The sequence below is a fragment of the Callospermophilus lateralis genome, chromosome 13, assembly GCF_048772815.1.
Source record: "Callospermophilus lateralis isolate mCalLat2 chromosome 13, mCalLat2.hap1, whole genome shotgun sequence".
NCBI lineage: Eukaryota > Metazoa > Chordata > Mammalia > Rodentia > Sciuridae > Callospermophilus > Callospermophilus lateralis.
In genome coordinates, this window is record NC_135317.1 from 56072997 (window position 1) to 56098006 (window position 25010).

The following is a 25010-nucleotide window of genomic DNA, read 5'->3' on the forward strand; positions in this document are numbered from 1 at the left end:
ACTTTTATGGATGGGAAGCATGTGAGGACTGGCCCATCAGCCAGACGTTCAGACAGAGAAATCTGTGTGCCATGGATTTTGAGCCAACTCTGTTCATCCATCCGTCTGTCAGTCCATCCATCCAGCAAGCCATCACCCATTTTTGAGTAGTACTCACTATGGACCAGGCAATTTGGGCAATACAACTGTAGGGGGGGGAAAAAAAAAACAGATGGCTCCTGACTTTATAGAGTTTTCAGTTTTATGAAGAAGATGCAAGTAATTATTGCCAGTTGTGAGAAGCAGTATGGTGAGTTCCACTTCTGGCCCAATTGATGAAGGACCATACTGACTGATGTGAGAGGTATAGGGGCTTTCAGCCTTTGTGATCAGAACAGGCAATGTGTCTCCACCCAGTGCATTATGGAAGGTGTTACTGTCCATACTCCATTTAAACTGTAGGCTGGAGGGTAGTGTGTGCTCAACACAGGATTTTGTATTCTGTTTTTGCCTACACATCGATTGTGCACAACTGCTCTACAAGTGCCCCAACACACTGCCTACACTGTCTTGGTGAGGCAGTGAGGTTAACAATCCGTTGTCCTGTCCCTGGTCATTCTAGTATGAAGACAAAGTGTCAGAGGAGCAACTACTAAGTAACTAATTGCCTCCAGCACACAAAGGTGGCAGACACCTGGTTGACATAAGAATCTAGTTTCACCTGGTGGTTTTCAGGGCAAAACAACTGCACTGAAAGAGATTTCCCAGACATGTGATTTAAAGCTGAAGAAGACCTAATTTATTGGTTCAAATTAAGAAGTTCCCTTTTCTGACCTTTCTTAATGATAAATGAGACCTTTCAAGCCAATAGTACAACCAAAACTCAGATTCAAGATGTCCAGGACCCTAAACCCAGATCAGAGTCAATATCATAGAGTGAATCACAATATTGACAGACCCTAATGGGAGTGTTCAAGGTTGACTCCATGCAGCAGGGCTTAAAGCAAAGGTCTCTTTCACCTCACTCATTAGGATCCATATTTAAAAAGCTTATGGAAAGAATCTTAAAAAATATTTAGGATCTTGCTTTCTAAATTATTTTATTATAGCAATAATGGCAGCAAGCATTTGCTGAATGCCTACTATGAGCCAGGAATTGTTCTAAGATATTGTGTGTGTGTGTGTGTGTGTATGTGTGTGTGTGTGTGTGAGAGAGAGAGAGAGAGAGAGAGAGAGAGAGAGAGAGAGAGAGAGAGAGAGAGAGAGAGAGAGAGAGAGAGAGAGAAGGTCACAGAGCTGTGAGTGGCAGAAAGATTTAAACCTAGGCAATTTGACTCTACTGCCTGTATTTCTATTTTGTACCTCTCTTGAGAGAACCCTGAAATACTAAAATAACATAATACTAAATAAATTTTTGCCAAAGCATATATTGCATCTCAAATATTAATTTACATAAATCTTTTCTCCACCCACCTTTTATTCATTTTATGAGCTCAATTGAAATCCTAAGTGTGAAAGTGCCCTTGAGCAATTTTCTAGTCTAGGTTGAATTAAACAGAGTGTTTGTAAACAATCTAGAATCATAGAAAACATCTTTCTTAGTCCATTTGGGTTGCTCTAACAAAAATAACATGTGCTGAGTAACTTAGAAATCATAAATTTATTTCTTAAAGCTCCAGAGACAGGAATTGAAGATCAAGGCAGCAGCAGACTCAGGGTCTGGGGAGGGCTCTCTGCTTCATAGATGGCACTTCTTGCTGCATCCTCACTTGGCAGAAGGGGCAAATGGTTCCCTTGGCCTCATAGAAGGCAGTAACCCTCTTGATGAGGGCTCTGCTCTCATGATCCAATCACTTCCCCAAAGGTCCCATTTCCAAATACCATTATCTTGAGGACTAGGATTTCAACATATGAATTTGAGGGAGATACAAAATTCAGACCCTAGCAACATATAATTTTGACCCACTTAAGTGGACTAACATTGAAAGAAGTTCAGGAATTGACTACTAACAACATTACATATAGTATGCCACTGGATATGAGCTCATCTCAGAACCTTGATAAAAATGCAAGGAAAAAGAAAACCCACCTAAGAAACCAGTAAGTAGAAGAACAGTTTCATGTAACTTTTGCTTGAGGATTTTTGACCAGTTTCCCTAATTGATTTTAAGCAATTTACAAAGGTACCTTAGATCTTCAAAGACTAGTTAGAAGAATATACATACAAGGATTATAAAATGTGTGTGTGTGGGTGTGTGTGTATAAAATGTGTGTATGTATGTGTGTATATATAACACATAAAATACATAATCCATATATATTATATTGAATATAAACAATCTAATATCCAGTGAAGTTGGTTATTGTACTCAGACTTTAAGTAGGCTCTGAATCTATGGACACTAAGGTAAATGGAGCAGAAAGAAATAAAAGAGAAAGGGAACAAATCTTTCATTGAGCTCTTACATGGTGCAAGTCATTCTGAGGGCTGCTTTGCCACACCTTCTGCTCTTTCCCTCACACAGTGACACCTTGAGGTAGCTCTTATTCTCCTACAAAGTGGTTGAGCCAGAATTTTAACCAAGCCTACCTGACTCCAAAAAAATTTTTTTTTAACATTAGACTTACTTTGTATTAATCTCACCTAATAAAGTGATGCATGATATGTCAGGAGGTGCCTAGTCTTTCTTGGAGGATTGATTGATTGATTGATTTAATGAATGAATGAATGAATGAATGAATGAATCCTTACATAGGGAGGGAATACTGGGTAATGGAACATCAATCTATAAACCTCCATTTTCCTTAGTTTCCATAAAGTTCAGAGCCTCATATAAATAGGAGATACTTAATCATTCTCTATGAATTAGCATGAATACATGGATGAATAAGATGAAAGATATTGTCTTTAATTTTTATAAGATTTAGAAATGTTTTTATGGTTGCTGTTATTAACCTCTAAAAAACAAAGCCATACCATGTGATCATTATTCAGTACAAGGCATTTAGGTAAAGGCATCAAATTTTAACGTTTCACATTTTTCTTTTCTTTCAGACTTTAATTGCTCAAAAGAATGATCTAGACCATTGACTTCCTCATTCCCCATTGACTTCTTAGGCCATGAAACATGCTCCAGCTCTCTTCTGATTTTATTTGAGATCAATAATGAATTCATTAATTCTAATCCAATGGACATTTAGGATTCTTTGTCTTTTAAGTTTCTCAGTGATATTTAACACTGTTGACGACTTGTTCCATCTTTCAAAATACTAAATATGAAATCTGTGCCAGGATGATCTATTTTGAAAATAAGTGGATTCTTTCTGTGCAATCAAAGGCTAGCATAAAAAAAGAAAAACCTTTATGTAAATTCTTAACCATTTCTTGGTAATCAGTCATACATTAGGAGTCATTTCAGGGTATTTTTGAATACAGCATTGTGTGGTTTTTTGCATTTGTTAATTATTAGTGGTTTGTTTTATAGAGTACAAGGAAAGTTCAGATATTTAAGTGCAACCATTATCAATTGAATGTCATTCATAAAGATATCTCTGAATTTTTAATAGAAATCAAGGTTAAGTAAGATTCAATTTATAAAAACTGAAATTACAGGCAATCTGTAGGAGCATATGTGTAGTGTAAATGTGGGAATCCACACAAGAAGATGATTGATTGATTGATTACATAACATGAATTACATTCTGTCCAATTGCAAGTCAATTTATTACCAGACACAGCTGTTGGCATCCTGATTTTGAGAACAGGTTTTTTTTGTTTTTCCTTTTATATCATCTGTTTCTAGGAACTATATCAGAGCATCAATGTGATTTTCCTCATAATAATATTAGACCTGGTGGGGCTGGGGATGGGCTCAAGTGGTAGTGCGCTTGCCCAGCATGTGTGAGGCACTGGGTTCGATTCTTGACACCATATAAAAATAAAATAAGATATTGTGTCCACCTAAAATTGAAAAATAAGTATTAAAAAAAAATCAGACCTGGCAATTTTTCTTTTTAGCCAAGCATTCAGTGTTAGACAATTATAGTTATGATTAACATGATAGTAAAGTTGAGATAGTACTTTAAATCCATATGACTACTTAAAATAGTATAATTATGCCCTGAATTCTGGAAAAAAAATGGTGGGGGTGAAAGGGACATTTAGTTTAGGATTCCAGTAACTAACAGAATCTGCAAAATAAAATAATTAATCTTATATATTATAAACTTCACCTACCTACAAATAATATGTTTCTAAAGTAAACATTAAATATGCAGTTTAACATGGCCTAGGTTTTGTTACTGAGTTAAATATGAAATTGAATTGAAAATAAATTTTCATTTTATTTTGATAAATTTCTCTATTTTCTGTAATTTTTTTCAAAGTGATTTCTTAAAAGCAGTATTTAATTATTTGATAATTCTTTTCAAAAATATTTTTAAAATAATCCCTTTATAAGACAAAAAAAGGAACTAGGAAAAGCATCATAAAAATTCTAACTAAAAACAATGAAGTCCATGAAAGGAGTCCACTGACTTACCTTTTATTTTAATTAATTAATTGATTGATTGATTATGTACTGGGGATTGAACCCAGGAGAGCTTTACTATTGAGCTAAATTTCCAGTCCTCCTCCTCCTCCTTCTTCTCCTTCTCCTCCTCCTCCTCCTCCTCCTTCTTCTCCTTCTCCTCCTCCTCCTCCTCCTCCTCCTCCTCCTTCTTCTTTTTTTTCTGATTTTGAGACCAAAATTAAAGTTCTCACTAAGTTCTTGAGGAGCTAAGTTGCTAAAGTTGATCTGGAACTTTCAATCTTCCTGCCTCAGCCTCCACAGTCTGAGATGACAAGCTATGTGTACCTGTACCTGGCTTATCTTCTTATTCTTATTCTTTTTTTTTTTTTTTTTTTTTTTGGTACCAGGGATTGAACTGAGAGGTGCTTAACCACTGAGCCACATCCCCAGCCCTTTTGTGTTTTTTATTTTGAGACAGGGCCTCCACAAGTTGCTGAGGCTTGTTTTGAACTTGAGATCCTCCTGCCTTAGCCTCCCCAGCCACTGGGATTACAGATATGCACCACTCTGCCTGGCTCTTCTTATTTTTAAATTCTTAGTTATTCTTCCTACCCTCTCCCTGTTTCAGTCAGCTTTTTCCTTGCTGTAATTATAGGAGAAAATATTTATTTGGCGCCATGATTTTAGAGGTATCAGTCCGTAGATGGCTGACTCCATTGCTGTAGGCCTGAGGTGAGACAGAACATCATGGCAGAAGAGAGTGGAAGAGGAAAGCTGCTCAGCAGTGGTAATCAGGAAGTGGAGAGAACTGTGCTCACAAGGGACAAAATACAAACCCCAAGGGCATGCCCCCAGTGACCCACCTCCTCCAGTTATACCCTACCTGCCTATAGTTACCACCCAGTTAATCCCTGCCAGGGGATTAATGCACTGATTAGGTTAACACTCTCATAACCCAGTCATTTCCCCTCTAGACTGTTTCACATTGTCTCACTCAGGAGCCTTTTGGGGATACTTCAGATCTAAACCATAACACTCCCCATGCACGCATCACACATGCACACCTGTGCTGCGGCACAGCTTCCAACAGAGAGAATAAGTAGTCTTCGTTCTCAATTCGCATCCTGTCAGTGGAGAAGTGCACTCCACACCTCCTTTCTGTTGCCTTCCCATGCTCTTTATCACCTAACTGTCCTGCCCCCATAGGAATAATCAGCCAAGTATGTACAATGAGAAGCAAATTTTAAGTCTTCATTAGCAGTTTTGAGGCAAGTTGCTAAAGGAATTTCCTCTATAGGCTGGTTTGGTCATGATCACTAGAGATTCTGTTTTACAACTTATTTTGGTCAAAAATAATCTCTTATCTCTGCTGTCTTCTCCATGGAGATGGTCTTTGTCCCTTATTAAAAACAAAAGCTGCCTCCTTTCCTCTGCTCTAGACTGTGATGTCTGAACTTTATGCACATTGTGATTTTTCTATGGTTTTCAGCCACTGTATAAACTTCATGCCAGGCAACTTTAGATAGAGTGGGGGGCGGTGTAAATTTCTACCTCTTAGCCTCTACTGGGGCTGCTAAGGTTCCAGCAGTCTAAATATCACCAGAAATCTGGGGCAGTCCAGCCTTGCAGCAGAGTCCGGCGCATGGTTCCTGACCCACTTCTGTATCTGGTACTTAATATTGCAATGTAAGGATCCCATGCAAATTGTTTTTCTTTGAAATAAGTTAATGATTTCTTCAGATTCCAACTTCAGACAATAATTTGTTAAATAAAAATGTTGGTATTAAAGGGGAAAAAAGAAATGACTTCCTTTAGCAAATGAAACTGTTATATTCAAATTTAATTAACCAAGAAGCCCCCAAACCACAGAGCATGTCACCCAGCATTGACAATTAATTAGTTTTTCCTCTGAAAGAGCTACAGGTACTGAGCAAAGATTTATGGATTAAAGGCTTTAACTTTCTCTGCAAATGCTGCCCATTCCTAGCTATCACACCTTGATAGCAATTTGCTGTTTCAGGCAACAAATTATATCTGAAGTGTGTAATTTCATGTCAGTTTTTAATTTCACATGATCAAAATCTTGTAAGAGTGAGAATAAACCGCTGTTTCTTTTAGAATAAAGACATTTAAAATGAGCAACACAAGTGCTTACCCAGTTACTTACACTTTTCAAAGATAGTTTTCTACCCAACAGGGAAGGAAGACAAATATTAAGACAAACTCCATGGGAATTACTGTTTCCCCTTGGCTTTGAAATGGACGATCTGTTTGTGGGAGATCTTGAGCATCTTCTTTTTTTAACATTACATTAGCACATGTATAAATGATTTAACTAGAGACCACGGATTTAGCATCTAAAGGGCAGCAGGATGTAATGAAAAGAACATAAGATTCATTAGATTCTTGAAATCAAATTATCTGCAGTATGTTTATTCCTTGAAGGAATCTTAATTTTACTTGGGGAGTTCTTTGTACTGTAGAAGATATATATGCATATTTTATGGACAATTGTTTCTCAGCAGAAAAATCAGGCACTGGCATTTTTTTAAGGAATGGGCTTTAATTAGCCTACGATTATCTTTTTCTCCATCTATATTTATAGGCAACAGAAATAACTGTGTTGTAGATGGTCTCACCAATTCCGCTCAATAAGCCTAGCTAGTTCTCCATTATTCATGTTTAGGAAAGATAGTGTTAAAGTCACTTAATGAAAATCATTTTTGTCTGGCTTTGGGACGGATTTTTAAACTTACTTTTTACCCATTTACTTGGATCTGGTGTTTACAATTCTTTCTATTTATGTATTGAGCCCAATTTGCACAGGTGTGATTCAGGTGGGGCTAAGAAGTTACCCAGTTTTCCTGGTACTAAGGAGGCTTGTGGCTGGTTAGATCAGGCTGTAGTCAAAGGAGGGGGACCTTCACTCAGGACAAGCAGGGTCCTTGTCATACCTGATGGAAAAGAATTTTCAGAACATAGCAGTGAGAAGCACAAACGGATTTATTTAGCAAAGCAGATACACATTCAAGAGAGAATGCAGGCTATCTTCAGGGGGAGATGCCTTTTGGGGTAAATAAGGAGTACATTCAAATGAGAATGCATAGCATCTCCAAAGGGAGAGACAGCAACCTTTTGGTCTGGGGCGTTAATATTTATAGGGTGACCTAGTTAGGGGTTAGACTTGAGGAGTCAGGGCAGTTACACAATTTTGAGCCAGTTTTTCTAGTGCCTGCATATTGATCTAGGATCCTGTTACTTTTCTCAGGCAAAGATGGGGCTAGGTGGCTCAGGAGTTACTTGTTTTGCATTTCAAAGATTTGTGGGCATTTCCTGCATTCCAACAGCTCATTGGCACTTCTCTTTTGAGACTCAGTATATCTTTCTTTTTCTTTATCCCCAAATTCCTATTTATCTCAAGGTCAGGAACATAAAGATCAAAAAGAACATAAGGACAGGAAACATCTAGACAGAAAGGACTGGTAACTAGAAGGTCAGATAGCACAGGAAAAAGCACATAAGCATCTATGTGCAAATAGATGAGAAAAGGAGATCAACTGAGGCTAGAGCTGAGGTTTGCAAGTAGAAATCAAGCAGATAAGCAGATGCCGGGATGCAGATCAGGAATCTAATATGAGGAAGCTAGGAAGGAATCTGGGAAAACTAAGACCCAGAGCTTGGTACAGGTAAATAATAGGAACAAAAGTGGGTAGAAGTGGGGCACAAGTGTGGCGGGTCATCAGTAATCCAGCTGCATGGCCACTGGCTTGAGCAGCTGTGTGGTCACTGGCTAGAGGTCAGATGGCAAGCAAATGAGGAACCGGGTGATTGATTCTGCCTCCCTTTGCTTTCTCATCTAGGGACTCCTTACCTGTCATTGTCCAGGGCATTTGTAGTCAAATACCTAAAGCAAAATGTCCTTACACTATCATGTTCTTTACATTCTTTTCCTCCCAGATAAAGTTCTTATGAGTGTGTACTGGAAGGTTTGGAGCCTACCCTTCTAGAACAGCAGGGAGGAAAGGAAGTGGGGCTTTGTAGGTCTGAATGGAAATAAATAATAATGTGGAGCTAAAAAAAAAAAAAGAGAGAGAGAGAGAGAGAGAAAAGAAAAAAGCAGGTAGCCGGCACAGTGGTGCACATCTGTAATCCCAGTGACTCTGGAGTCTGAGGCAGGAGGATCACAAGTTCAAAATCAGCTTCAGCAATTTAGCAAGGCCCTAGGCGATTTAGCAAGACTCTGTCTCAGTATAAAGTACATAAAAGGGCCCAGACTGTGGCTCAGTGGTTAAGTGTCCCTGGCTTAATGCCCAGGACCTACCCCTCCCCCCCCAAAAAAAAAACAGCTAAAAGCTACAGTCACAATTCATAGTTCTTTTGTGGATGATTGTCATTCAACAAGTACTGATTGATTGATTGAGTTCCCTGGAGCACTACAGAGATGCATTCTAAGCAGCTTGCAACATTCTTTTCACATTAGTAGAGGAAGAAGCATGAGGTGGAGGTAGATGGTATCATGATGTGTGAGGTCCTGGGGTAGCTGCTATTGCTATTATTATGCAAGGACACACTCCAGGTTGTAGAAATGGAGAAGCCATTTTCATATAATTTGCCTTTCTCATCCTAATTCTGGCCCTGACCTAACTCGCTCAGCTGAGACATTTTCCCCCTGTAATATGAAGGTATGTTGCTAAGCAACTAGATCAGTAATTGGTAAATGCTTATATATGATTTGATTTGAATTACATACAAAAATATGTAACTGCTTTTTTCCTCTTCATTATTAGACAAATGATTATCATTTGGTTTTATTTTGCCCAAATAAAATAACTGCTTTCATTTATCAAAGTGCATAATAACATATGGAATGGAAAGATCCTGGGTCCAGAAGGCAGAAAACATAAATCCTGGTCCCAGGATTTCATCCTGTGACTATGGGTAAAATCAACTTTTTAAAAAATCTGTAATTTGCAGTACAAATTCCTTCTATGCTTGCCTTATAGTGTCAGGTAAAGGATGGACATAATGATGTGTAGAAAATGTTTCAGAAAAAATAGAATATTGCAAGGTCTAAGCATTATCTGGAACTCCAGGTTACTTCACCTTGGGACTTTGTGTATGTTAGTATAACTCCAAAGTTTGAATCAAGAAGTCAAGTGAGTACATAGCATTCCTTCAGCAAGACATATAGCTGTCGTTCAGGTCTGGGAGCTGGGTGGTGGCAGAAGAAAGTAAACACATGGGGTTGACCCTCTATCAGTCAACAGTGCAGTAATGGAGCCAAGGCACGCAAAAGACCATTCTAGAAAGCAACATCTCATTAAGCCTCAAAACATAAGATATTGTCTCAAGATCAACTACTTAGTGGGCAGAATGATTGTCTATGAAGGTTGAAGTAGTTAAATGAAAACAACTTGTGTAAGTCCTTAAAGCATAGATAAATGTTTAAGAGGAGAATATCGGTGACTATCACTATGGGTTAACACTGTATATTCACTTGCAAAAATCAATCCACTTACAAATTAGAACAGTATCTAGCTGTATAGTGTTTTAATGCAGTTTTGTTTGAGTGTCATGGTCAGCTATGTTTTGCCTCCAAGTAGTGAATATTTTATTTGAAGTCATGACATGAATTATCTTCTTGCACTAATGAACTACATCATTTACATAAAAATCAGAACAACTCCAAGACCCATATGCTTTCTTAGTCTCCAGAGACATGGAAAGACTCTTCCTGACAGTCAGTTAGAAAATAAGAAATTGAAAGGGGGACACTCTTACTCCTGATTTGAGGTGGTTCCAAAACGACTAACAGATTTCATGGTGGTGCCAGAATACTTTAAATAGATGTTACTGCAAAATGAAGCAACACTGGTGTTTGTAACATGTAGATGGATATCATTAACTGTTTCCCAGGAGGTCTGCCTCAGACCATGGGGTCTTACTGTCTGTTCTCTCCATTTGTAATCTGTTTTATTATCTTCTCCCCCTGTGTCATTGATCCCATGGATTTCCTGGGAGGTGCTGTGATCTGTCATGTCATTGCTCATTATCAAATAGTCTTAATCCTAGAGCATTGAAATATTTTTATAACGGCACTAAAGCCATGGCAGCACCAGCCATTTTCACATTAATTTGTGACTTGAATCAGCCTTCACATGCTGATGGTGGAAGTTCTGCTGCTGCCATCTCCCTCCTGGCTCAAGGCCCTTTCTGTGCAGCAGGTGCAGCTGTTGTGAGGGTCTTGCAGTTTTTCAGTTGATCTCTCACCCATCAGTCACTTGGACTGGGCTTAGTAGACCTTGAATGACTTCTTAATTTTTACAAACCTTTCACCTTTCTGGGCATCCCACACTTGAACACCCCCTCAAACAAGATGAAATATCTGACCCTTGATATGTCAAATTTTTAAAAAGCAGGAGGTCCTTAAAAATTACTGTGATGCCTGATTTTCCTGTCCAATCTCCTAAATAGTTATTTTCTTCATGAAGTTAGTAGTTCTTAAAAGATTGTAAGGTCAATATTTTAGAAACCCCTGGATGCTAATTCTTATGAGATACAAAAGAGAGGAGGGGTTTTCCATTTAAACACCCCTCAATTCTTGAAAATCCAGGGTCATAGTTTGGCAAATAGTCTGTCACACACATGCAAAAGAAAAAAAAGTAAGATTCTCCTAAATTTTCTCTCTAATCTGCACAACTGAGATCTAAGATTTTTTCTTCTATTTAAACCAATTAAATTCACCAGAGAAGTATTGATACTCATGATTTTTTTTTTCTTGAGATCTGGATACACCTGGCCAATGAGATCAACTGACCATCCCGTGTGGAAAGGTCATGGCAATTCTTACCTGATTCAGATAGCACCATATTGAGGTTGTAAGAGAGTTATGTGACTCATTTGTGTGAGATGAGAAAGGACATGAAGACAAAGGATTAGAACCCAGAGGGAGAAATTGCACTCACTAGGCTTAAAATTTTCCCAAATATACATCATTACTCTTCTCCTCACAGCCTGATAATATTTAATATGGCGCCTCTTTCTTTATAGGTATTCAGTATATACTAATTTCACCCTGATAGAGACTATCTTTTTCCTTGAAATAAGGCACAGAGAATTAAATGAAACTAATGGATATTTAGCTGGGATGAATAGCTCCAGGAAATATGAGGCACTATCTCTTATAAGAATAAGACAAGTAAATATTGCTTATAATGGCTTTTAAGTAAATTTTTTTCTTTCTTTTTGTTATTTGAAATCTTATAAAACAACACATTGTTCTGTTTTTCCTCCTATGAAGAAAAGAACTTGAAATAAGAGAGGTGAATTACACAAAATATACTCCTAGCCAAAATGTCTATTTTTTCAATTCTTTCATGACTGACTCTCCTTTATGTCTCTGAATAACATAATTACATATGAGCAATTTCTAAACTTTAACCTTCTCCTATCTGCATGTCATTGAAGTGCTATATTAAAAGAACTGAAGCAGCTGACCTCCAAGAAATTGGAATATGTAAAACAGAGATCAAACAACTGGTGATATGGATGTCAAAAATTTTAAACATGCTATTATGGAATCTATGACTATGAAACATGATTTCTATTCATTTCAAATTTTTGAAATTCTCCTAGAGTATTTATTTTATATGCACACTTTGAGAAGAAAATAATGTTAAATGTATTCTCAAAATAACTCCCTTCATTCCCATTTTTCTGCATTGAGTCCAACTTAGGCTTCCCTAAATGGCATAGAGGTTCCGGGAATCATTATGTTCAGAATCTCCACCCTGGAAGAGATGTTGGAAATTATCCAGTTTTGCCACTGTGTGCATTTTTCTCTCTGATAGTCCCTGTATATGGTTTTCTGCCCATTAATTGGAAAATTCTAGTGGCAAAATGCTCCCTTTCATGAAACTGAGCTATCACTAATAGTTACTCCAATTTTTAGAAAAATACCTTGTATATAAAGCCATGATGTCTTTATGTTATACCTACTGTAGGCTTTGTGATATAAATCTAATCTCTAAAGACAATATGATTCAGTGTAGCACACAAATGCCTACATTGACTCTAGCTCCACTACTTATTATTATATTGTTTCAAAGTATCATTTATTAGTATATTCAATTCTTGTTTTAATTTTTAGTTTTTATTATTGTGTGATACTGGAATTGAATCCAGGGCCTCATGCATCTTAAGCAAGTGCTTCACTACTGAGCTACATCCCCAGACCTTGTAATAAACTCGTTGTAGCACTGTCTTATTTATTTTTCTGAGACAAGTCTATAAAAGTAGGTATTATGTTTGCTGTCTCTAACTGTACAGAAACGAATGGTAATAATAATAATAGTTGCAATGATGATAAAGAATAACAATGATGATAATGATAGCATTATTGCATGCTATTACCAGTCACTGTGCTAAGTCCTTTATAAATGTAATCAAAATTTCAGTAACTTGTCTAATTTTACCTACTTAAAATCTGAAGAAGCTGTCTGTTCAAACTCAGGTCAGATGCTGAATGGTCTCTGGATTTAACCTCATTAAGCCTCATTTCTTTGTTAAGAAATTCAGTTTTCAGAGATTCAAAAACTAGCCTCTGAAAATATTGGCATCCTTGCTTGAAAAAATATTTCCTCCCATGAGTCATTTATTCATTTCTTTAAAGACATCTTTTAAAAATGACTTTTTTCTTTCTTCTTTTTCCAGTTTTCTACTCTCTACTCTAAATACCCACCAGTAGCTGTAGTCTTCATTCATTCATTTGATACATATTTTTGAGCTGTCTGCCCTGTTGGAATTTACTTTCTAGAGGGGAAGCAGGTAATAAACAATAACTCACTAAATAAACTGCTAAGGTAAAAGATGAATGTCATGGTTGGGAATGCCTGAAGTAGGGGAAATTAGGAGTTGGGGAGTAGATGATTCATTTACTATGGTGGCTTAAAGTAACATGCTTATTTATTAGCTCTCGTGGTTTCTGGGAGTCAAACTCAAACAAGACATAATGGGTGTGATTTATCTCTGCTTCATGATGTCCGGCTAATGGTTCATTTACTGACAGTTGACGAAGTGCCACTGTTAGAGAGAAGTTGTATCACTCTTCATAACCTAATGTTGGAAGTCATACAGCATCACGTCCAGCATATTGTGCTGCCCAAAGCAATTTCAAACTTCCACTCAGATTCAAGGAGAAGGGACATACTCTTAATGATGGAGCATCACTCTCATGTTATAAGAAGAGCATATGGGAGAATGTATTGGTGTAGCCATCTTTGGAAAATATGATCTACCATGATTGGCAGGGTAGTTCATTGAGAAAATATTTAAAGGAGGGAGAGAGTAACCCATATGCCTGTATCTATCTGGGCAGAGTATTCCAGGTTGAGGAAAGAGCTTGTGGAAAGGTCCTGAGGTGGAAATGTATTAGGAGTATTTCAGGCTGATAAGGCTGGCTTGCTAATTTTGATTTTTTCCTTCTAATCAAAGAGTAGTAGGAAAAGTAGTCTGAGAGATGTGGGGGAGAGAGTACAGCTCATGAAAAGCCATTGTAAGTACTTTAGATTTTACTCTGAGTGAATTGGGGAACCAAAAGGAGGGCCTTGAGTGGACAAGTTTTTGTTTTGTTTTGTTCTTAATCTTTTGTTTGTTCTTTTTAGTTATACATGACAATAGAATGTATTTTGGCATATCAAAATAAGCAGATCAATATGCTGGAAATGATGCTGTATGACTTCCAACATTAGGTTATGACATATCAAAATACATGGACTATAATTTTCCTTTCTGTGGCTTTACGTTATATAGATTTTCACTGGTTGTGTATTCATATATGAACATAGGAAAGTTATACCTGATTCATTCTACAGTCTTTCCCATTCCCATCCCCCCTATGTTCCCCTACTCCCCCCCCTCCCCTCCACCCCCCCCCCCCCGTCCAATCTGGTGAACCTCCACTCCTTCTGCTCCCCTTCCTATTGTACGTCAGCATCCACATATGAGAGAGAACACTTGGCCTTTGGTTTTTTGGGATTGGCTTATTTCACTTAGCTTGATAGTTTCCAGTTCCATCCATTTACTAGCAAATGCCATAATTTCATTTTCTTTGTGCTGAATAATATTCTATTATTCATATATGCCACATTGTCTTTATCCACTCATCTGTTGAAGGGCACCAAGTTGTTTTCATAGCTTAGCTATTGTGAGTTGAGGGGCTACAAACACTGATGTGGCTGCTGATTTTAAGTCCTTTGGGTATATGCCAAGGAGTGGGATAACTGGGTCAAATGGTGGTTCTATTCCAAGTTTTCTGAGAATCTGCATAATGTTTTCCAGAGTGATTGCACCAATTTGCAGGTACAGTAATGTACCTTTTCTCCCACATTCTTGCCAATATTTATCGTTACTTTTAGTCTTGATATTTACCCTTCTGACTGGAGTGAGATGAAATCTCAATGTAGTTTTCATTTGCATTTCTCTAATTGTTAGAGATGTTGAACATTTTTTCATACATTTGTTGACCAATCATATTTCTTCTTTCATGAAGTGTCTGTTCAGTTCCTTTGCCCATTTATAGATTGGGTGATTTGTTTTTTGTTTGTTTGTTGGGTGATTTGTTTTTTGTTTGTTTGTTTGGTGTTAAGTTTTTTTGAATTCTTTATATATCCTAGAAGTTAATACTTGCACATGGCAAAGATTTTCTCCCATTCGGTAGGCTCTCTATTCACATTCTTGATTGTTTTCTTTGCTGTGAAGCTTTTTAGTTGGATACAATCCCATTTATTGATTCTTGGTTTTGCTTCTTGTACTTTAGGAATCTTATTAAGAAGTTGGTTTCTAAGCTGACTTGATGGAGAGTTGGGGCTACTTTTTCTTCTAGTAGGCTCAGGGTCTCTGGTCTAATGCCAAGGTCCTTGATCCACTTGGGGTTGAGTTTTGTACAGGGTGAGAGATAGGGGTCTAATTTTATTTTGCTACATATGGATTTTTAGTTTTCCCGGCACCGTTTGTTGAAGAGGCTATCTTTCCTCCAACATATGTTTATGTCACTTTTGTCTAGTATGAGATAACTGTATTTATGTGGGTTTGTCTCTGTGCCTTCCTGAGCTGACAAGTTTTAAAAGAATGACTTTTACTATTGTGTGGGAAATAGAGGTGTGTTAGGGGACACAGAAGAAGGGAACAAGCTATGAAACTTACAGCAAATCCAGCAAGAGAGGTTAGCAGCTCAGACCAAGGAGGTGACAATGAGTGGGGTTTGGGTCACAGATCTATTTGAAGTTAGAGTCAACAGAATTTCTGGATGCTTAGATATGTGATGTGAGAAAAAGAAGAGTCAAAAAATAGTGGAAAGAGTTGGAAGACCTCTGCAATGAAACTTATAGAACAGAGAAGAATGAAATTGAAAAAGACCTTAGAATATGAAAAGACTTCCCATCTCCTTGGATAGGCAAAATTAATATTGTCAAGATGACCATACTTCCAAAAGCAATCTACAGATTCACTGGGATCACCATCAAAATACTAGTGACATTCTTCACAAAACTAGGGAAAAAATGTCCTAAAACTCACACAGAATAATAAAATCCCAGAATAGCCAGAGCACTCCTGATCAAGAAGAATGATGCTAGAGATATCATGACACTGGATCTCAAATGATACTACAGAGCTATAGTAACAAAATGAGCATGGTATTGGCATTAAAACAGACATGAAGACCAATGGAATAGTAGAAGATACAGACAAACCTATGTAGATACAGTCATTTGATCCTTGAAGAAGATGCAAAAAAAAAAAAAAAAAAAAAAAAAAAATATATATATATATATATATATATATATATATACACATGCTGGTGGAAAAAAAACAACCTTTTAAACAAATGGTGCTAGGAACATTGGATATTCATATGTAGAAAAATGAAACTATAATCCAGTCTCTCACCCTGCACAAAAAATCAACTCAAAGTAGGTCAAAGATAAACCAGAAACACTATAACTGCTACAAGAAAACAGAGAGCCAACACTCCAACCTATAGGTACAGACTCTGACTTTGTTAATAAAGTCAGAGAAAGCTTGAGAAATAAAACTAAGAATCAATAAGTGAGATGGCATCAAATTTAAAAGCTCTTGCACATTGAAAGAGCCAAGAGTGTGAAGAGAGATCCTACAGAATGGGAGAAAATCTTTGCCAGCTCTACTTCTGATGAGATTCATATCCTGAACTAAAAAAATTTAACATCAAAAAAAAGAGAGAAAGAAACGAAGAAAGAAAACCCAATCAATAAATGGGCAAATGAACTTAGTGGACATTTCTCTAAAGAAGAAATGCAAATAGTCAATACATATATGAAAAAAAGTTGACTATCTTTAGAGTCAAGAAAATGCAAATTAAAACCACACTGAGAATTTATTTCACTGCAGTTAGAATGGCAATCATCAAGGATGCTAATTACAATAAATGCTGGTAAAGATGGGGGGGCAGGTATTCTCAAACATTGTTGGTCGGATTGCAAATTAGTATACTCACTTTGGAAAGTAGTATGAATATCCTTCAAAAAGAATAGGAATGGACCTATCGTAAGGCCCAGCTATACCAATTTGGTATTTATCCCAAAGAACTAAAATCAGCCTTCTATAGTGATACCCACATACTAATGTTTATAGCAGTGCGTGGAACCAGCCTGGGTGTCCCTCAATAAATGAATGGATAAATGTAGTATATATACGCAGCCATAAAGAATAATGAAATTATATAATTTGCTGGTAAATGGATGGAATTTAAGAACATCATGCTAAGGGGAAGTAAACCAGATTCAGAAAGTCAAGCTTAGACCAGAGAGAGATATCTAAGCTGGAAATAAAACTTGCGAAGTCATCCACATAAGGATGTGATTTAAATGGTGATTCTGGAAGCAAACACCAAGGGACTGTGTACAGAAATGAAGGGGACCAAGGACTGAGCCCTATAACTCCTCATGGAAAAATTGAGCAGAAGAGAAGGGACTAGCAGAGGAAACTGGACAGAAATGACCAGTGTCTGGAAGCCTGGAGAAGAAAGCATAGAGGAGAAAGAAAGAGGAAAGACATCTCAGTGCTCCGACAGGTCATGATGGGGGCTGCAAACCAGACATTTTCCAATTTTGTGGTCACTGGTAACCTAGACCAGAGCTGTTTGGGAAGGGGGTGGGGAGTGTGACAGACAGCTGATCAAAATAAACTTACAAAGAATGGAAGGGGAGGAATTGGAGAAAGGGAGTACACACCATATTTTCTTTTGAGTTTTCCTTAAGATGGGCATGGAAATAGCTAGCTGGGGGAAGAGAACTAAGTAAAGGGTTTGTGTTTGATTTTTCAAATTTTTAAAACAGAGTAAGAGTGTGACATTGTAGGAGGATCATCTTGGAGTGGTGCTGCCCTGTGTCTACTTTCACTGTAAGGATGCTTGCTTTCCTCCTCTTCCCACCTGTACATGGGCATAAGTGGCAGAGATGGTGGTGTGGGGTGCCGCAGCCCGGCTGGCTGGGCAAAATAGCCGGGGGGTGACGAGCAACTTGTGTAGATTGATACAGCAGGAGTAGAAGCCGTTTATTGTAGGACAGGAGGGGTATATATACATTCCACACAGCTTATCTTAATTAACATAAACTAGTTACAGCAGTCAACCAATAAGGAATCTCCACACTTAATGGCTTGCTGGCATTACTTCACAAACCACTCCCTCTGGAAAATGCCAGGCGCCATCTTGACTTGTTTACAGACCCTAACATTTCCCCCTTTTGTTTAATTTAAATAACGACCATAGTGGTTTTTACACAAACACCTTAAATAATCTGCTACAAGCAGAAGGGGAGGATACAAAATGTCACAATACCAAGCCAATTGATGGCTCCACGCAAGAAGCCCTTGGAAAAATTATACCATCAATGACACCATTAGCAAAAATACCGAGTTACAATTTGTTGTAGATTTCAGTTTGTTGTCTCAGTTCAGGTAAAGCAGTGTCTCAATAGATTAACTCACAGTCCAGGTAAATCACAGTCCAGGTAAGTTCTGCAGGCAGCTAGCTTGATCTGAAGTCTTGTCCAGTTCTCAGCAACACTGGAAATTCTTCCACCCTCGTCCTCACCGGCACTGGGATGAAGGCAGGAACTCTGGCAATGATGCCAAAGAAAATCCTGTAGTATTCCAGCAGGCACTAAGAAAACAACCTTCTGAACAATTTAGTACATTATCTCAAGGTTTTTTACATTTGAAATAGGCCTTAATGGTGCTCATTACTCATTAGCCTCCAGGTGTGGGAGAACCATTGTAGCTTAGTTATTGGCATTGAAAATGACCAAACATCAGGGACGCAGGCTATAGCGTCCAGGGCAGCCCCGGCCCTGGGGAGTGTCCCGGACTCAAACTGCCACTGGGCACGGGGAGCAAGAGCCTGTGAGACTGTGCCTCCGGGCAGGTCTGGATTTAGTCTCTCACAGTGGCTACCGCTCCCAAGGGGGGTGGGGTGGGTGGGGGGGGATGGGGGGGTGGGGAAGAGCCAGCTGCCGCCTTTTGGAAAGTCCTTGCTGCACCATGACTGGCTCATGCACGTGGCAGCTGCCGCGCAGATTCATTTCACGGACCCTCCGGTAACAAAAAGTATTCAGTAATAGCCTTTTGCTGCAACTTTTTTCCTGATAATCCTTCTTCTTCTGAACTTTCTTTTTCTTTCTGACTAGAGTTCCTGGGCTTTTATCAATACATGCCCTAACTATTCTTGGTTCCACTGGGGTGCCTCCTTCCCTTAGTAATTTACTTCTCACCCCTTCCATATTTTCATCACGAAGACAATACAATATACTGAGATAAAACAAGACACAAACATACTGTATCAATCTTCTCCATTTTCTCAAAATGGCCATTTTTCCTCTCGCCCTATCTGCCTAGGGACGAGCAGATTTGCTCCCATCCTATCTAGGGACAGGAAGCTTTTCCTCGTCAACTTACTCCCGAGTGTCCCAGGGCCCCTGTACAGGCCACCATCTGCCGCAGTCCGGCTGCAGCAAAATAACCAGGGGGTGAGGAGCAACTTGTGTACATTGATACTGCAGGAGTAGGAGCTGTTTATTGTAGGACAGGAGCGGTATTTATACATTCCACACAGCTTATCTTAATTAACATAAACTAGATACAGCAGTCAACCAATAAGGAATCTCTACACTTAATGGCTCGCTGGTGTTACTTCACAAATCACTCCCTCTGGCAAAATGCCAGGCGCCATCCTGACTTGTTTACAGACCCTAACAGTGGGGAGAAGCCCTCAGTCTTCTAAGTTGGCTTTCAGTGTGACCCCTTCCTTCCTATCTTGCTGTTTGGCCTGGGAACCCCAGGGGATGGGAGAGTAGGAATCCCACCAACCAACACTTAGCTTAAGTATGAATAAGAATTACTATTGTATCATGACTACCATGCTCAGGGGATTGACATAATGAATAAGAATTAATTCATTCAAATAAGGATGGCTGCCCCATCCTTATTTACACTGTACAAAAGAATCCTACATGTAAATGGATAAACACTGCCTCCAGTTACTAGCGGAGCCTGACGTTCCTCTTCTTGCTAACTCCCAGAGAACTTGGCAGCCTGACTTGAAAGCAGCCAGGGATTGCAGAGGCAAGAGTGTCAGAAGGTAGAGACATGATGCCTCCTGCCACTGACTGACACGCACCTCGGGAGGAGTCACTCTTCATTTAGGGAGAGAATCTCAAAGACGAATGATACCTGCCAAGAGAAGGTCCAGACCAGTCATTGAATGAATCCATTTCACTTTTAATTTTAGAAGGAAACCATCAGGAAGAGTGGCAATAAAATCATAAAAAAAAAAAAATTTCCTAGTATTTTTTTTCACTGATTGGAAAAAGAAGCATTGTGGAAATGTCCTTCCAGTGCCCTTTTTTCACATCATCCTACAATGAGTGACTTCTGAATTCCCTACGTATTGGGACTTTGAAATATCTTCCCATCAAAATGCGTTATTCTTTCTGTGACCCATCCCTCTCTATTTCATTCTTGTTAGAAATAGATTTGCAGTTTTACACTAAAGGCACATTAAGTTTTGAAATGGTAAAACCACGTGCTCTCTTTGTGCAAGTGGCAATTTTATACCTCAGGAGATTCGTCAATCCCCCGAGCAGGATAGTCACTGATACAAAATTAAAATCCACTATTCCAAATCATTAAGATGGACCCCTTGAGGGGGAAGGTATAAACAATGCTGATTTTGTCTTTCCAATCTGTATTTGGGGTAAAAATGGGAGTTCATAACCCACTTGAATCTAATGTATGAAATATGATATGTCAAGAGCTTTGTAATGTTTAGAACAACCAATAAAAAAAAAAAAAAGAACACTGAGTAGATTGTGAGCTTTGGATCTGTAGAATGAAGTATGGTGGTCCTTTTGTTTTAAGCAGCTGCTTCAATGTTTAATAGCATTTGATAAGGAAATTGGAATTCTTAGAATAAGTGTATGATGTGAAAACACCAAGAATTAATCCAGAAATGAGTATAGTAGAATCTGTGAAATGTCTGTCACTCACAACACCCTTTGCCTCAGTTTCCTCTTTCCTGTGGTAGGATCATCGTGTCACAGGGCCCTTGCAGGATGGTAGATGTTATGTGAACAGCCAATGCTATTAATGATGCCAGCAACCTCTCCTCACACTTGGACCTGTCTGCACCCTCTATGTCCCCTTGTTGCTTTGGCCCCCCTTATTCTTGTACTTGCCCATCAGTTACATTTTGTATTTAAAGACCACTCTGTACAAAAGCCTGTGATCACAGGAGCAGCCCTGAATCTTCGCACTTACCCCCGCTGGCTGGAGTTAATATTCTGATTCAGTGTTGTTTCTAAAACCAGTTTGATTTATACCTTCCCTATTGCATTGTGTTTTTCTTCCACAGCCACATACAGGTCATGCCCCAACTGGTCACTGCATGGTTCTTCATTAGACTGGTTTGGGTTTTATAAGGTGTTAGCATTTTTGAATGAGCTCATAAGGTCCCTCACATGTGAGTTTATGCCAGAGAAGTTATGGAATGATTAACTTAATAGATGCTGTTTATCCCCAAAGACGACCAGCTTTATTCATACTTAAGCTAAGTGTTGGTGGTTAACAAACAATTCTTTGTAAATTGTGATTGCAGAACCAAGCAATTTTATGGCTTTTTTTCCCTAGCAGTATAAATGATTGGGTAGCTCATTAAGTTTACCATGTTGAACGAAAGCCTCCCTACTCCAAAGGATGGTGTAGATGGAGAGAGAAGGAATCATTAAAGGGGATCTCTAAGAGAAAAAATAAAAGTAGCCCTAGCATATCAGAATGTACAATTAATTTTCCCTTTTCTGCATTTTCCCCTGCAGAGCTGCTCAGAAGTTAAATCTATCTTCCAAAAAGAAGAAACATCGACCTTCTACTTCTTCTGTTGCTGAGACACCTCTCTTTGCCACCAGCTTCAGTGGGATTCTGCAGACCTCCCCTCCCCCAGCCCCACCCTGTCTGCTGAGGGCTGTCAACAAGGTGAAGGACACTCCAGGCCTGGGCAAGGTAGGCACCTCTTCACCATCTGCTCAGTGTGGGGTTTTGGATCAAGTTTGGGAAAGAAGAAAACAAGGGTTCCAATTTGTTAAAATACCAAGATACCACGGACAAAAGGAGACAGAATGAAATTGATTTGGAGGTAATAGTTGTCCCCCCTTTATCTATGGTTTCGTTTTCTGCTTTTTTAGTTACCCATGATCAACTTCAGTCCAAAAATATTATGTGGAAAATTCTAGAAATAAGAGGTTATTATAGTTTTAAATAAATTTTATTACAGTTAAAGTTGTTATAGTTGTTCTATTTTATTATCATTGTTGATTTCTTACAGTGATCAATTTGTAAATTAAACTTTATCATAGTATATTCAGAGTTTGGTGCTATTTGCAGTTTGGGGCATCCACAGAATGTCTTGGAACACATCCCTCACACCTAAGGGAGAACTAGATGTGACGTTCAGCTTTTTATTGTTGTAACTAAAATACCTGGCAAGAACACTTCAGAGGAGGAAAAGTTTATTTTGGCTTTCGGATTCAGAGGTTCAGTCCATGGATTAGCTGACTGTCACTGTGGGCCTGAGGCGAGGCAGAATATCGTGGTGAAAGGGTATGGTGGAGGAAAGCTGCTCAAAAAACCCACAAAGTCATGCCCCTCAATGACCTCCTTCCTCCAGCCACACCCACCTGCCCGTAGTTATCCCCCGGTACAGTAGTCCTTTCAAATTACTAGTCCATCAAATGTATTGATCCACTGATTCGGTTACATAATCTAGTCATTTCACCTCTGAGCATTCCTGCATTGTCTCACACATGGACTTTCAAGAGACACCCCAAATTCAAACCACATCACTCTCTACTATAAAATTTTCTGGTTACATAAATTAAATAAGACATTCAAATTGTTGGAGACCTGATTCAATTTGGGTGGGGAGAAAAATGGCTTTGCATTACTTGACAGAACTATAGGCATTTGAAGAAAAAGACACAAAAGACAAAAGGTCCAGAGACCCAGAATAGATGAGGTCTAGGAAAATGACATAAAGGCACTTCATAATTTCCCTGTGGCAGTTTTGTTTTGTTTTTTTCTCCCCTTCAGAGAAATCATGACCTCTGCATTTGAACCAGACCACCAATGGGATTTCTGGGAAGCATTTTTGGTCATGCCTTTCTAGTGAGAAATGCAATTTTGCATTGTTACAAAGACTTAGAAAGACATGTAGGAATTCTCTTATAAGATGCCACTTTGTTGGGCTGGGGATGTGGCTCAAGCGGCAGCGCGCTCACCTGACATGCGTGCGGCCCGGGTTCGATCCTCAGCACCACATACAAACAAGGATGTTGTGTCCACCGAAAACTAAAAAATAAATAAATAATAAAAAAATCCTCTCTCTCTCTCTCTCCCCCCTCTCTCTCTTTAAAAAAAAAAAAAGATGCCACTTTGCTATGTTTGGGATAACTCTATTTTTAAATGTCATCTCTAGGCCTTTTCTTCCTTTTGAGTTAAATGTATGAGTGAAGTAACTCACAGCTTCTTTGGTAGGTAAATAAGTTGGGACTTGTGAAAACATTGAGCTGATGAAAAAAGGGGCAAAAACTTTTTTGTTGTTGTTTTTGGTCACAAGTCGATTGATGCACACTGCCTGGTGACCTGACTTTGGCTTGGGCTTCATTTTGGAAAGTTTCGGTTTGTGTTAGCTTTTTATCCCTGTGACAAAATACCTGAGGAAAAAACAACTTAGAGGAGAAAAGACTTATTTTGGCTCATGGTTTCAGGGGGTCCGTGGTGGGCTGACTCCATTGCTTTGGGTCTGAGGCGAGGCAGGACATCATGGTCGAAGGGTGTGGCCCAGGAAAGCTGCTCTCCCCAAGAGAGGCACAAAGCAAGGATGGGGGTAGAGGCAAGACCTTCAAGGGCTTGTCCCCAGTCACCCGCTTCCTCCACGTAGGTCCTTCCCACTCCCATTAAGACATTCAATTATAAACTCATCAGTGGATTAATTCCTTGATTAGAACAGAGCCCCCATGATCTAGTCACCTCCCCAAAGCCCTGCGTCTTTCACATTGCTGCATTGGGGACCAAGCCTTCAATACAGGAGCTTTGGGCACTGTCCAGATCCAAACTATAATGTTGGTCTTGCTGAAGGGTACAGCAGCTAAACTGTACAGACAGATTTTACTAGTTCATGTCACAGACTTCCTGTTCCCTTTACACTCAAATATGTTCATATCCAGGTTTATGGTCTTCAGAAGGCTGTGGTCCCCCCAGTGTTGACCCTGGCATCTGTTGCCCCTTCTTCCTTTGTTGTCTTCCTCACTCTCCATTTCTCCCACCCCAGTCTCACCATCTCCTTGGGAAAGTCTTAACTTCATGACACTCTTTCCAAAAGTGTTTAAATTTTGAGATTAGGTTGGATCAAGCAATGGTTCCTCTAATAGAAGGCACCCAGTTCTGGAATTGGACAGGGCAGATAGTTGTTGGCTGAAGACTTTCCCAGGACCTGAGGTAGATTCCCACCTGAGCAGCAGGGGAAGGCTGGTGACGCGCCCATTGGGGAGCCCAGGGGTCGTAGGGAATGATAACAGCTAAGGACTGTGGGTCTCTTTAACTACAGAGCCCGCCTTTTAATTGTGGTAAAAAGCACACAGCATGCAATTTACCATCTTAGCCGTTTTTAAGTGTGCATGGGCTTTTATTTGATAAGAGTTCAGAACATCAGTGCTGACAGTTACTGTCCTGGACAAAGGGAAAGCCAGTTACCATTCCATATCCTGCTCCCAGCTCCAAACATCGTCCCCCTCCTCTTCTGAATAAGCATGAACAAATAAGTACATGACATCCCTTTTATGAGAGGCACCAGATTACTGGCCAGTGTGGGGCACTCATATGACTCCACATGGCCTTGTTCAAGACACCTCAAAAATGAACTACATTGGAACTGTC

General features: G+C 39.0%; 1 protein-coding gene across 1 annotated transcript in view; it reads left to right on the top strand.

The window, feature by feature from the left end:
- Kif26b (kinesin family member 26B) overlaps positions 1-25010 on the top strand; it is a 471784-nt gene that overhangs the window by 306547 nt on the left and 140227 nt on the right. Inside the window, exon 5 of the mRNA XM_076831744.1 lies at positions 21896-22079. Within this exon, the coding sequence (XP_076687859.1) occupies positions 21896-22079 (184 nt within the window). The remainder of the gene's footprint in view (positions 1-21895; positions 22080-25010) is intronic.